The sequence below is a fragment of the Alligator sinensis genome, unplaced genomic scaffold, assembly GCF_000455745.1.
Source record: "Alligator sinensis unplaced genomic scaffold, ASM45574v1 scaffold1931_1, whole genome shotgun sequence".
NCBI lineage: Eukaryota > Metazoa > Chordata > Crocodylia > Alligatoridae > Alligator > Alligator sinensis.
The window spans coordinates 164,834-179,704 of record NW_005842866.1 but is presented as its reverse complement, the minus strand read 5'-3'; the positions used below and the strand labels follow the sequence as shown (position 1 = coordinate 179,704).

The window sequence follows — 14,871 nt, the reverse complement described above, 5'->3', positions numbered from 1 at the left end:
AAGGGAGCAAGGCAGGAAGGCTGTCTCTGCTGGGGAGGAGACAGAGCCAGGCCCGGGCAAGCATCCTCCGTCCTCCAGTGCATGGAGACGTCCAAGGAAACAGGACCTGAGCCTCAGTGCAGGATGGACACGGTGCCTGAACAAGCTGGGGCCTGACCCCCTTCCCTCCTGGCACCTCCCAGGGGCCCACGTTACACCCCCCGCCCATCTGCACAACCAGTGCCCAGAAGCCCAGACATCCCCAGGAGCTTGCAGACAAGGATGGCTTCAGGGCAGCCGGCCGGTCCCTCGGGCGAGCAGCAGAGATGGCGCACGTCCGCACCGCGGAGCCATCGACGAGGACAACATCGAGGCAAAGAGCCCATTTCGTTCCACCTTGGCTGCTCCCAGCCTGACGAGCCGCAGTCTTCACGGCTCAGCGACCAGGGGGCTGGGGGTCGTTGCAGACCGAGGGCTCGGTGCATGCCAGCTGCCAGCTCGGGAGCAGTGTCCGGGGGTGGGAGGCTGGTTGAACCGCGTGGGGGGAGAGCGGGGGTCCCGGCCCAGAGCAGGGACCCGCACGCACAGAGCATCCATAATCCGCACGCAGCACCTGGCTCTACGAGGCTGCCTGGGCGCAGAGCCAGCCGCGGCCGCGCCGCCGTTTATCTCCCGGGTTGATTGATTCGGGGGCTGACATGAGCTTCCGCCCAATTTCACGCTCAATCAAGCTCATTATGGAAAAGGCCGCCGGCTCCCGGAGGAGCCAGCCCAGCAGTAACCAGTCACAGAGGCGCGGGGCTGGCAGGGACCTCCAAAAGTCAGGTGCCCGAAGCAGGATCAGCCCTCTCCATCCACAGACCCCGAGAAAAGCCTCCCCGAGGCAGGAGTGGCAGCCAGGCGCAGCACAGAGACCCCAGAGCTTGTTGCCTCCTCCTGCGTGGGCCCTGCAGCCACCCCGACGTGACCGACCCCAACAGCAGCCTTTCCAGAAGGAGGAATCGCTGCCTTTGCCGCTCCGTGCCTCAGTTTCCCCACATCAAGGAGGGGCACCACACTGCTGTTTCCACTTGCTCAAGTCCCCCCCCCAAGAGCCAGCATTTGTTTCCCTGCCCAACCCTGACACCCCCCAACCCAATGCTGGCACCAGGTTGCTTCAAGAGCCCAGTCTCCCATGACCGGGACGGAGAGAAACTCCCTCCCCTGTGAGGCAGTACAGGGCCTAGGACACATGGGTGAGCACTGAAGACCCCGATGCCTTTGCCCAGGGCTTCATCAGGCCCCCAGTGGAGCTGAAACCCATTAGATGTCCCGGGAGAGAGAGGCCAGGGCTTCCCGATGGCAGCAGGTGCCTGCTGTTGCTGCCCCTGGAGCCGTGGGAGAAGCAGGAGCTGGCTGCAGGGCATTAAACCCCACCGTCCCAATGGGGAGAGGCCAAGAGAGGGTCTTGCTGCCACCGCCCGAGCCACCCCCTGCCCTGCCGGGAGCAGGCACAAGAGCCGGGATCGTTGCATAACGCGGTTTGAGCTGGACGGCTTCGTCATGCGTCAGCCCCTCGGCGATGGAAGGCCGTTGTGCAACGCCCAGCTCGCACCAGCTGCCTTCCCCAGAGCCGGGCCGGCTATGGAGACCCAGGCCAGGCGGGACCGGAACAACCTTCTCTGCAGGTCGAGGCCAAGCGGGAAACACATTTCCCGTCTTGCAAAATGTTCCTGGGCTCATTCCAAGGCAGGACGATGCTTCCTGCAGCAGAGACAGCCTGAGGCTGGAGCAGCACGGGGGAGGAGGGGCAGAGCTGCGCTGGGGTGGGGGGCGCTGGGCCCAGGCATTGCCCTGCCTAGCTCCCAGGTTGTGGGCAGACGAGGCTGTTAAATTGCTTGGAAGAGGGCAGGGTAACAGCAAGGGAGCGCATCCTGCTGGGTGTCTGCTTCTGTCCCGGGGTAAAGGAAGCAAAAGCAGAATGAGAGAGAGGTCCACGCGGGCGCGAGAGCTGCAGCCCTTATCCGTCGCCACTCGACGGGCACTCCAGCAGGATCAAACCGCCGGGGCAGAGCCGTCACACTGTGATGCAGAGCAGCATCCCGACCCGGAGAGGGGCATCGACTCTTCCAAGGCACAAGTCAAGCCAGACTTTTCTGCCCGGAGCGGTCCGACAGCTGGGTCAGCTCCAACCGGGATGGCAGGGAGTTTTATTGGCAGCCTCCAAAGCAGGCTGATGTCAGCCTCTCCAGAGAAGGAGGGAGCCAGGCTCCGGTGAACCCAAGTAGCCGGTCTCGTGCACAAGGAGACAGGCTGCTAAGTGCAGCAGCCACCGCAGGAGCCCCTAGGGCAGCCTCCCCCTCTGAGCTCAAATGCCCCCTTGTCTTGCTCTTCCAGGCACAGCGAGGGCCTGGCATCTCCCCCAGAAGGCAGCCTCCAGTCCTGCCAGCGTGCCAACAGCCTGGGTGAAATGAGGTGCCGGGACTGGACACCCACGTCCAGGGAGCGGGGCTCTGACCAGATTCATCCCTGTTTGTACACCCCAGGACCACGCTGGCTGCAGCATCGTACTGGGAGCCCCATATCTGCCGTGATTTAGAGATGTCAGATTGGAGGATTCAACCAAGTGCAGAGTCCTGCACTTAGGAGGGAACAATCCCCTGCACCGGTGCAGGCTGGGGGTGACGGGCTGGGCAGCAGCTCTGCAGACAAGGACCTGGGGGACGGGACAAGAAGCTGAACAGGAGCCAGCAGTGTGCCCTTGGTGCCTTGCTGTTTTGAATCACCCCAGCATGTTGTCTGCCTTTTTGACGGCTGCTGAGCACTGAGCTGATGATTGTAGCGAACCGGGACTCCCAGATCTCTATCCTGTGTGGTAACAGCGGACATGGAGGTTGAGTTTGGACCAGCCGGCAGCCCCGAGCAGGGACCTGGCATGCAAACCCCACCTTAGGGAGCCCCATTCTTTAGTGTCAGCACCTCCCGCCCTTTGTCTGGTCCCACAACAAGAGGGAAGGCTCGCTAGACTCATTTCACAGATGGGGAAACTGAGGCACAGAGTGCTGTGGTGAGTCCCCAGTGGTCCCCAGAGACAAACCCAGGCCCAGCATGGGCTTAACTGATTTACAGGGCAATGCTCTGTCCAGGGGGGAGGGTGCCCTTGCCCTTACAGCTGTGGGAGCACATGGATAGGGTCATTGCACTGCCATGGAGAGTGATGCCAGGAGCCACCAGCGGCCCCAAGGTCAGGTTTCTGGTGCAAGGGGCTCCAAAAAAAAATCACTCGCTCGCTGCAACAGAGCAATCACCGTGGGGCAGGGACGGCCCAGGGGAGCCAGCGGGTACTGCCTAGACCGGGGTCTTCTCTGCCTCTTCAGCAAGAAGGCCAGGGGAGGGATGCAGTGATGTAGTTGCAGCCCCTTCGATACCTGCTCTACCCACAGTTTTATAACCAGCAAGAGCAGCAGCCTTTCTAGGCAGGCAGCAGCCAGCGAGTCATTTGACTTCACGGCTCATTATAAATCGCCCTGATTCCTTCTAACCTCTTCACTCCACAGGTGCTAAGCTCCCTCTCTCCTTTTCAATGGCCTTGACGATCCACTAATCCAGCTATTCTGCCGCCCAGGGTCCTCCGATGTTCTGCTCCACTTCTTCTGCAACTAGCTGCTGCTGGAAACGTAGCTCCCATTTCACAGCCCCGCGGCCTGTTTTTCACTCCAGCGAACAGCATTAACTCAAGCCTGCAAATAACTTTCTGCGAAGCGTGTGGGTGCGCTGCCAAGATGCTCCAAAAGGCCTGAGTTTGTTTTATGAATCTCCAAAGAGGGAGAGGCCTGTGTCATTCCAGCGACTGCAGGACTAATGAAGCAGTCTCTTTTGATTATGCTTTGCCTAATTTGTGTGTGTGTTTTTCTAATAAATCATTAATGCACCTTCCAAAAAAATGTTCACGGAATAATATAGCTCTAGCCCTAGGCCCTGCAATCTCAGTAAAGCGTCTGGTTTGCTTTTCACTGGAGAAGAGTGCGTTGTGTTAGATGTGAGCTGCACCCTCCTTTTCAAAATCCTAGATCCGCTCATGTGCTCCCAGGCTAGGGACAGCCCTGCTGGGGGGTGGGTGCATGGGGAAGGGGCTGCAGCCAGTGGGGCTCCCCAGGACATGCGCTCTCTGAGGACGAAACACTTACTACCACCTCAAGCATAGGGCAAGGCCTGCTTTCACAGTGCAGAGTGCTGTATATTATAAAGCATCTCACGCCCTCGTGGTCTCCCTCCATAGATATGTACAGCACCAAGTACTGTGACTCCCAAGAGCTTGGTTGAAGCTGCAATGCTGCAGCGATAGCCGTGATGGAGCTGTCGGCCAGGGCCCCGAGGGGCCTAACCACAGGCCTAACAGTGCCTAGGGAGCCATGGTGCACTTGGGTTTGGCTCTCCAAGTCTGCAACTGGACTCAAGACTGTCCAGGCTGGGTCAGCCATCAGCTGATTGTCAGTCCTGCACATGGAGCTGGGCACCTGGCTTGCAACTCGCTGGTGCAGGGAAGCTTGGGATCCCTGACCCCTCAAATCACACGTGCCGCCAGGGTAGGAGACATGACGGTTGGGACCAGGGATCAGATCCCACACTGCCATTAAATGAACCCATGCCAAGGCTCAAAGCAATCAAGTGGCTTGCCTAAGGCTGCCAAGGGAGTCAGTGGCAGAGAGCTCCTTCATTCTACGTGCCCAGCCCCCACACTCTGCTGGAGCAGGAGTCTGATGTGCTCTGGGCAGCGCCTAAAGCCTCCATGCAGCCCTTTGCAGAGCACGCTGCAGCCAGGAGGTTGGAAACCCCATTGGCTGTGCTTCCTTTGCAATTAGGAGGTTGGAAACCCCATTTGCCCAGCCACAGCACCACCCCCCCCCCCGGCACGCCCAGAGCCTGGCCCTACGTACCACTTTGGGCAGGACGGAGGCGATGGCATCCCTGATGGCTTCCCGCAGGCAGGCGACATCGATCACAGCCCCCAAACTCAGCAGGGCATCCTGGAAGGGGGAAGAGAAAGGCAGGGTGTTAATGGCAGGGCCAGGGCTCCAGCTCGCTGGCCCCGAGCCGTCAGCATGCACCGCGCAGGTACCACAGGGGTGGCCACGGCTGAACCCAGAGCCGCCAGACAGAGGCAGGGGACCGGCAAGACCACAGATTATTCGGCATGCCTGCCCGGCTCCTCCCGGCATGAAAACCTCTGCAACTCTAGCACCAACACGTGTTATACTCAAAATCACGTCCCCAGCCTGCCTCAGTTTTCCTGTGTTGGGAAAGCCCATTGGGGATGACCTGGCAAGGACATACACTAAGTTTTTGGGAGTGGATAAACACAGGGGGAATTAGGTGCTAGATGCTGAGCCAATGCATCCTAGGGGACACGTGGGGGGCCTTGCTTCTACCTGAATTACTGGGGAAAGGCTGGGCAATGCCATTCCCTCTCCAGGAGAAGCTGCCAATGACTGGAGAAGGGCACACAGCCAGCAAGAGACAGCCCCAGGCCCGGGGACCTTGCAGGAGAGGCAGAGACCATCACCCCTGCTAGGCCAGGGGAAACTGAGGCCCAGTGGGGCTAAGCAGCCTGCCCACAGCCATGCAAAGAGGCTACAGCAGAGTCGGGATGCTGGTATAGCCCATGAGACGGCTGAAGGGCACGGGCACACGGCATGGTTACTGCAAAATAACTCAGCCCCGATGCCACCCCGGGGGTAAGTTTGATGCCCTCCCTCCTGACATTACTGAGGCCTGCCAGCTCATCGCACCCCCCTTGAGTATCTGGCAGTGAGGAAGAGATGATAGGCACCGGCAGCTGCCTCCCCTGGGCACCTCGTGCCCCGGGCATCCGGCTGAGCTCAGCCCAGCAGCAGCTCTATTGCAAGACCACAGGAAGAGGAAGGGATGCAAGGGTGCGCCTGGAGGCTCCTCCGCTCTCCTCCCCCTCCAGCCAGACCAGGGCTGGGGCTACAGGCTCAGAGTCCCAGCCATGCACAACACCCGCCCCCGATGCACCTGCCACCCCCTCTGCTTTAGGCATGAGCCAAGCTGGCAATGCCACCCTGCCACAGCACCTTGGCAATGAACTTTAGAAGCAGGGTGGGCTGGGGTTTGGTAGCCAGGAAGCAGAGGGTCCCGACCAGCAAGGCTTTCTCACAGCACCCGCAAGGGGTGCTGCCAGGGGACCCCAGAGACTGACAGATGCTTCATGCCCCTGCCCCGGGAGTGACTTTGCTCCGGTAACTAGACCAGAAGGAGACGGCATGAGGATACGCCAGAGCTCCCAGGCTCCCCCCATCCCGAACGGGCAGCGAGCAGCAGAGGAGCGGTGCCAGGCTCGGGACACACAGGGCGGAGGGTCTCTGCTCACACCTGTGTTGAACCCACACCCCAGGGCCATGCGACACCATCCTCCTCCAAGCAGACCTGCAGCGGCTCCACCGTGGCCTTGGATTGGTGGGAGGCCGGCGTGTCCTTTGCAGGGATTGGCCTGATGTCGGACATCCTCTGCCGGGATTGGTGGAATGGACTCCAATACTTTGGAGGCAAGAAGGGATTTTTCAGACTAAGTGGATCCCCTCTGTTGCGACTGGACAGCTGTCGCTTCCCGCCCCCGAGCTGTGATTGGATGGAAGGGTTTCAGTGCGGGAAACCAGTTAAAATTATGGTGCAACTTCTGCGATTGGCTGACCCCGTCCACGTCTTCCACCTGGATCGGTGGGACGTTGGCATCTCCTCTGATCCAACTGGCAAGCCAGCGGCGTCTGCTGCTCTGATTGGCGAGACGACAGCACCCTTTGCTCCGATGGGTGGGCTCCCAGTACGCCCTTGGCTGCGAGTGGTGGGATGGCCTCCAGACCCCTATTCGAAGAGGCTTCCTGCATCAGCTCATTCCAGGCAACTTGTTTCCAGACTCTGGAGCCGTCTCTCTCCCTTTTCTACTGCATTAGGCCCATCGTCTGGGCCCATGCACGCCAGACCCCCAAGTCCCACACCATTAACCTCGAGATGGTGGGTCCCCGCACACCCCACGCCTCTCTCCGAGAAGCCTGTACCCAGTGCACAGACCCCTTCTTGCAATGCTGAGCTCGCTAGATCACATCAGCCTCACGGCTCCCAGGGGCCGGGGCCCCGTTGCAGGCAGGCGAGCCTCTGGGCTTACCCAGCCGGGTGCACAACGCTGCATGCAAGGGAAAGGGACTCCTGACCCCTGCGCTCACTGGGTATTGCCCCGACGCGGGCACCAGAGACTGCAGTCAGCGAGGACATCGCCCTCTTCCCCTGGCAGGAAATCAATGGGCTTCGAGCAGAGCCTGGGAACTCTGCCCTGTGCATTTGACTCACAAACCTCTTCAAAAAGGGAAGCCTGAGCCGACTCCCACAGCTCCTCCTGCCCATATGGCAATGGGCCCATGTCTGGACAGACCCCGCTTCCCCTGTAACACCAGCAGCCTCACGGTCTGGCAGAAGGAGAATCACCACTGGCATCCAGCAGTGGATGGGCTAGGACACACAGCTTCCATTTCACACAGGAGACGGCTCATCGCGGTGTTCCAGCTCGTTACCGCCGCGGCTCCTGCCCCCGACGAGGCAGGCTCCATCTGGCCACAGGTGCTGCCATCTCCCGGGTGCCCCGTGCTGACGGCAGAGTGCCAGAGAGGCCGCGTATCCAGCCCTCTTGCAGCCCTGCGCGCCGAGCAGGCCGGGGGCGCTGACCCGCGTCTGATGTATTTATTCTTCGCCGGGCTGTCAGTTCTTTTGTATTCATAAAAGATGACCCGAGCCTGGCAAGCAAAAGCAACCGTGGAATTTTAAATGCGACGAGCAGCGCCGCAGCCACCTGCTCCGTCCCCAATGACTTCTGGCGGGTTCAAGCCCTGCTGCGTGCCTCAGTTTCTCTGCGTCTGCAAAGCCCGTGGAGATGACTTGGAAGGGCACACACTAAGCCCTTGGCACCTGTCTGTCCTCCGGGAGTGGGCACACACAGGAAGATGAGGAGCTATAGGAGCCCAGCCAACGTGTCCTGCTCCAGGCCAGGGTGGGGATGGCCTCATCTTCCTCACTCAGTCTGCGGAGCCTGAATCCTTCCCCCAGCTGGCAGGGAGGTTGGCCTCCAACTTTGAGACCACAGAGATGGGCCCTGGAGGGAACTCAGAGCGGGACAGGGAGTCCCACGTTGCCTCAGCCGTAAGCTTACAGCACCTGGGATCGTGGAGCTGGAAGAAGCATCAAGCTGGGACAACTGGGAATTGAAGCCCCAGCCTGCCGCACCTCTGCCGGTTGCCAGCTCCAGTGGGGCAGGGACGGAGATGCAGGCCGGTCCTGTCGGCCAGGGGAACAAGTCAGAGCTCTGAGCGCACCCCTGAGATGCTCCTAGAGAAGCATGACTCCCCGGGTGGCATCTTTGCCCATCCCTCCTTCTTCCCCCATGCCTATGCCAGTCAGTGCTCGGGTCCAGTACCCCAGTGCCCACCCGAGGCTAGACATGTGTCCAGCCACCCCCCTGCCTGAAGTTGTCAGCCGTGTGGATCGCTCCCCACTCCAAAGGGCTTCCAGGCAGGGATGAGACTGCAGCCCTCCATGCTGTCTCCATCCCCAGGACCTGCCCCGTGGGGGTCCCAGCGGCAGCTGTGACTTGGCTGCCTATTCCCAGCCAGCTGGCATGGGGCACGGAGCACAGACCAGAGTCATAGGAGGCAACATCTCAGGCCAAGCTGCAGCTCATACAGCTCCTCTCTGACCGGGGAAGGGGGGGACCCTTATCCTCCTCAGACAGAGGGAAACTGAGGCACTGTACCCGGCATGCCACGGCAGAGCCAGGGACCAGAGCGAAGGTGGATCCCTGTGGAGACGGCGCTTTGCCATGCCACGCCGCCCATCCAGCACAATCTGAGCCCCTCCCTGCCGCGGACAGCAATGCCCTCTGCAGATACACACCCAAGGGGCGGAGGGGGGGTGGCAAAGGGCCCTGCATCCTCCCAAGGACAAACTCCAACCCCAGCCCCCACCCGTGATGCTGCAGATGCCTCGTGGCTTTGAAGTGGGTCACCTCCGGCCGCCCCGGAGCTGAGCTGGTGGAGGGGAGAGGGGCGCTTGGAGGTGGTCCCAAGGCAAGTGCTGCAGTGCTGGGAGCGCTCGGCCTCCTGAGGACATGACGGCTCCATCTATTTTAAGCCTTTTTGTACTCCTTTTTTCGGGATCGGAGCCAACTGGGGAGCCTTGAAGCCATCCCACAGAGGCAGCTCCAATGGGGCAGGGACGGAGACGCAGGCCGGTCCTGTTGGCCAGAGAACAAGCCAGAGCTCTGAGCGTACCCCCGAGATGCTCCTAGAGAAGAAGCAAGACCCATGTCACTGGGTGCACCTTGCAACCGGCCTGCTATTGCTCTCTATCCGCCCCCCCACCACAGCTTCCTTCCTGCCCGCAAAAGAGATCTCCCATCTCCAGTGCCTGGCTCCCACTGGGATCCTTTGGTGCCATGCCTCAGTTTCCCCATCTGTAACACAGGGGCGCTGAGACTGCTCCATCTCACTGGAGGTGCATCTGTCCCTACGGCACTCAGAGCTACAGCAAAGTGGGGCTATGTCGGTGAGAGCAATGTTTCCATCTCAAAAGCTGTCTCTAGAGGAGGGAGGGGACTCATCAAGCCGGCCCTGCATCTTTGCACTCAAAGTAGAGCCAGCGCATCCATGCAGTGGAGCAGAACAGGCAGTCAAAGTGTCACCCAAAGTGGCGCCCGGCAGCGACGGTGGCTTTGCAACGTGCTGTCGGCTGCAGGGATGCAATATAAGCTCCCGCTCCAGGCTGGGTCCTGATGCTGAGAAGCTGCAGAGGTGGGGAAGCTACAGTGCTCTGGGGTTAGGAGAAACGTTTGCAAACCCGAATCATGGAATAAAAGTGGGGTGGGGGGCACTTTGCAGGAAGGTGAGTTGGTGAGGGGGAGCCTCAGCACAAAAGCTTGTTTCTCAAGCTGAGACCACCACACTGGAGAGACAGCCAGCTGGGAGAGATGGGACCTAGCAGCCCTGGTGTTCGAGGGCATCCTGATTCAGCCCAACATGGGTGCAGGAGGGACCCATCCGCAGCGCAGCTGAGCACACAGCACTGGTGAGATCCCAGAGAAATGGGGCTGCTGAGGTCACGTCTAGTCCGACCCCTGGCTCAGGCAGGATCAGCTCTGTCTAAACCAGTCTGGACAAACCCACTGTCTAAACTCTTACCAAAACTTCAGTCACCCCTGACACAGCCCCAGGCATCGCACCCGACCCTGCCGCAGGGAAAGCAGGGGCACCGCGGCTGCCAACATCCTGCTGCTGCAAAGGTTGCTCATAGATGCTCAGGAGATCCCAGGCAGAGCTGTGGCCCCACTACAGAGGAAGGCAACCCACCCCCACCCCAGTCCATACCAGTCTGACCAGGAGGGAAAATCCCTTCCTGACCCCAAATGTGGCATCAGTCGGACCCTGAGTGGAGGGGCAAGACCCTCTAGCCGGGACCCTTTGGGGTTGGTCCTAGCAGGAGCATTGTCCCCATCCCCAGCCTGGGCTGCAGCAGCACCCAGCGCCTCTGGGGGAGGCTTAAAACCCCCCTGACACGTAGCAGAAAGGGGCAGAGCAAAGGCATGGGCTTCCCTCCCAGCCCCATGCGACAACCAGCAAAGCCCAGGGAAACCCACATAACAGAGCCCAGGCATCGCTACACCTCGATCATCCCCCACCAGTGACTGTCCACGCTCTCCTCGATCCCCTCCAGTGATGGATCGTCCACCCCTTCCCCAGGCGTCCGTCCCACTGCCGCCCTGCTCTGACAGTGAAGAAGTGTTTCCTGAGGCCCAATATAAACCTACTCCGCTGCAGCTTCAAGCCGCGTCCAATTCTCTGCAGCAAAGACCGTGCACGAGCTTGCAAAGATGCTGCTCACACCAAAACCCACCGGGTGTGTGTTGCATAAGACAAATGGCAGTGAGTCCCCTCCTTTATCCCCGAGTGCCAGCTGCAGATGCCCACCCTCCCTCCCCAGGGAGCCGGCTGCCCTGTCCCCTCGCCGTAATGACCTAATACCGAGGCCTGGCAAGGGCTAAGCTCTGACCCATGCCCTGGGAGGAGATGGCATGCTCTAGCTAACCATTGCAAAGCTGGGTACAAGCCCCCATCTCCACCGGAGCTGCTACATACCACTGAAGACACCCAAGCCTAAGGGTGTACCTGGGCAGGGGCACAGAGGGCAGCTTCCCCAGCCCAGGGCAGAGATGAGCACTTCTGCGCTGATGGGCACATCATGCCCAGAAAATACCCGAGGGGTACACAGGGAAGGGACTGACCACTGGTAGCTCAGCCATGATTCCTGCAGGGGTTAATGCGGAGTGAGCCTGGCCAGGGCCCAGGACAGCCCCGTGGATCCCAGCCAGCGAGGCGTCAAGGCGGTGCACCTCGCAGGCCTGGTCCCAGCCGCTGGCTGCTGTCTGCTTTTGTTTGACAGCTTGCGGAGATGTAGAGGAGCACGAGGCTCTTACCCGGGTGCCCGGGGAAACAGCAATAAAAAGCAGGAGGGGAAGAATCTGACGGGGCAATAAATCATCCCCAGCAGATAAACGCGGGGTGGGGCAAGGCAGGGCCAGCCGACGGGGTTTCATAAAGCAGCTTTCACTTTTTTAAAGAATTTTTTGTATGCCCCAGGTCAAATTAGCCAAACTCCATTTGAGTCATTCAAGGACCATATGTGGCCCTGCTACTGGCAAGTATCCTCCACCCCAGCCTGGGGCTTCAGGTACTTCCAAATCCTTTGGAGCTGCAAAGAGCATGAGGCTGGGAAAGCAGCTGTTGGGCCAGGAGAGGCTGCAGCATGGCCCACCCTGCAGGGTCCTGGCAGCCTGGGGCATGCCCGCCTGGGTGGCACAGCAGACCCAGACCTGTGCCATGCACACGCCTCTGGTTGGTGCATCTGGAGAGCACCAGCTCAGCAGCTCTCCGAGGCCGGAGGGAAGCACGTCGTCTGGCCCCTGTGTGGATGCCCTGGATCCCCCGAGATGCCTGCTGCCTCCCAACTACGATGCAGGGTGTTAGGGTCTGGCTGGCTGCAAACCCCAGGCTGTGGGGTCTGGGCTGAGCTGGCTGGTGAGATAAAAGAGCCCTCTAGCTCCATGTCTGTGCTGCTCCATTGGCTTTCCAGGGCCTGCTAGCAGGGGGCGGAGGTATTGCCCTGAGCTGCCACATGCATGCGTGCACGCGGTCTCACTTCACACGGAGCCATTTCCATGGGAGAACAGCTGAAGAAAGGGAAAATTGACCCCCGTGCCAGGAGCAGTGCGCTGTTGTGGGGGCCAAGCACGTCCCCCGGGCAGGGCACATCTGCCCAGCATTTGGAGCAAGGGCAGGGGCAGCATGGGATTGCCACACATACAGGGACATCGGAGCCAGCACCAGCCATGCTGGGAAAGACGCTGCCCGAACTCCGGGAACCCGCCGGCTGCAGCTGATCCTCTGGGCCGCTTGGGGACAGACCAGACCAGTCTTTGTGGACCTAGGCCAGCAGGAAAAGGACCCCAGAGCTCAGAGACCAGCCAGAGCAGGGTACAGCGTGCCATGGAGAGACTAAGGAGATGGCCCAAGGCTGTAGTGGGAGTCAGTGGCAGAGCCAGCTCTCAAAACCGGCCCCTGCTGGTTTGGGATCACTGGGGCTTTTTCTCTGCCACTGCTGCCCTGGCCCTGGGTCCATCCCATGTCATGCAGCCATGCCATGTCTCCATGCAGCCACAGTGACACAGGTGCACGCCCGCCGGGCCCAGCACTCTGACGTGGCAGGACGCAGGGTGAGAGGGGCCAAACGTCCCGGCCTGTCTCACAACAGCGGGGCATGGGTGACGGTTCACGTGCCGTGGCCCCGCAATGAGGGGTGACACCAGGATGACAAGGAGACAGGGATACACCATTCCTGGCCTGTCTCAGTGACGGGGCAGGGGGTGACACTGACACGGTGATGCTACGACACAGGTACAACGTTCCTGTCCTGTCCCACAGTGGTGTCACCTGGGGGAATGGGACACTGGGATGGGGGGCACTTGGGCACACCGATTCTGGCCTGTCTCACCGCAGCAAGACGCAGTGTGACACTCGGCACTGTGACCTCAGGGGCAGTGTCCCTGGCTGGTGGGCTGCATTACTGGGCAAGACACCCCATGCCTTCCCCTCCCAACCATCATTGCATACCCAGGTGCCTGCACTCTTGCCCTCAGCACTGCCCACTCCTTCTCCTCTGCCTAGCCCAGGTTGCAGTGACCCAGCATGGGGGCTGACAACCCCCAGTTCTGCAAAAGGCTGCATAGGGGGACCTCATGCTTAATGAATTACCCCCCTGCAGGAAGCCACTTGCAGAGAGCACCTGTGTGGCTGGTCACGTGCCTGCCAGGGCATTGGGTATTCACGAGAGCAGGAGAGTGGTACCATGGGGGAAGAGGCGGTGCCACGGGGTGTCGGGCTCCCTGCCCACAAGGCGGAACCGCTGCAATCAAATCTGAGCAGCACAGTCAAGAGATTTGGGGCTGGCAGGGACCTGCCGAGGTCACGACTTGTCCAACCCCTGCCTGAGCCAGGATCAGCCCTGTCCAAACCAGCCCAGACACATCCATCATCTAAACGCTTGGTAAAACGACCATCCACCCTGACACAGCACCACACATCACACCCGAACCTCCAGCTGCAGGCATCGGAGAGTCTAGGACACATCGTGGAGCCCTTTTAATGCCATCTCCCTGCTGCTGAGAGGGCGGAGGAAGGGGGCTTAGGTCTCTGCAGCTGCGTGGTTACAGCACGCACCGGGTCGGTTTGGCCACGCGGGGACACGGCAGTACGTGGTGGCCCCAACACCTGGGTCTGGAGAGGGGCTCTCCAGTGCTGGCACATGCACACCCAACGTCACCGAGCCCCCGAGGCAGCGAGGGTGACAACAGCCCCTGCACAATACCCGCCCCCGGGGTGTCACTGGTGGCGGGGGCCCTTCCAGGTGGCGTGGGCTGAAGGCATTGGCGCTGGCTGTTATTCCGACAGGGCTGTATCTCCAGTCGCTTAGAAACACTGGAGACACATGCACTGTAGAATACAGCCAGGCCTGTCGGCGCCGCGCCGGGCTCCTCCGATGGGTACCGTGCCCACCCTGCTCGCCGGCCCCTGCACAGCGATGCATCCCCCCAACCCTGACGGGACTGAGGGGATGCCCAAGCTCCCCTCTCCAGCTGGGTCCCACAGGCCTGCCCCCAACAGAGCCCCTCCAGTCCCCTCCAGCAGCTGCCCCATGCCGTCTGCACACCCCCCACCAAGCCCAGCTCAAAAGCAAGGGGCAGGGTTTGGCCTGAGCTGGGCCTTTCTCCCCTTGGGTCTATCTGTCCCCATGGCCTCGGGGCCAAGGAGGCTGGTGTCCATCCTGCTGTGGTCAGGGCTGCCCCCACATTGGCATGACAGGCCCAGCAGAATGAGGCCAAGGCAGCCGGCTTGGTGCTGGGACACGTGGGCTCCCGGCAGTGACCTCCACAGTCTGGCATGAGCAATGCAGCTCCTGATAGGCACCAAGGCAGCAGGAAGAGGTGCTCTGCCACTAACTCAGTCTGTCCCCCCCCAGTCACATCACTTAGCTTGCGGCTGCCCCCACATTGGCATGACAGGCCCAGCAGAATGAGGCCAAGGCAGCCGGCTTGGTGCTGGGACACGTGGGCTCCCGGCAGTGACCTCCACAGTCTGGCATGAGCAATGCAGCTCCTGATAGGCACCAAGGCAGCAGGAAGAGGTGCTCTGCCACTAACTCAGTCTGTCCCCCCCCAGTCACATCACTTAGCTTGCGCCTGCCTCAGTTTCCCCATTGGCAGCGCCCGCTCTGCGTGCTTCAGGCTGGCGGGGGAGGGGG

The 14,871-nt window shown here is 60.7% G+C and overlaps 1 protein-coding gene across 1 annotated transcript in view; it reads right to left on the bottom strand.

Moving 5' to 3' along the window:
- PDE2A (phosphodiesterase 2A) overlaps positions 1-14,871 on the bottom strand; it is a 95,281-nt gene that overhangs the window by 48,865 nt on the left and 31,545 nt on the right. The window contains exon 2 of the mRNA XM_014525713.2: positions 4,896-4,985. Coding sequence (XP_014381199.1) covers positions 4,896-4,985 — 90 coding nt within the window. The remainder of the gene's footprint in view (positions 1-4,895; positions 4,986-14,871) is intronic.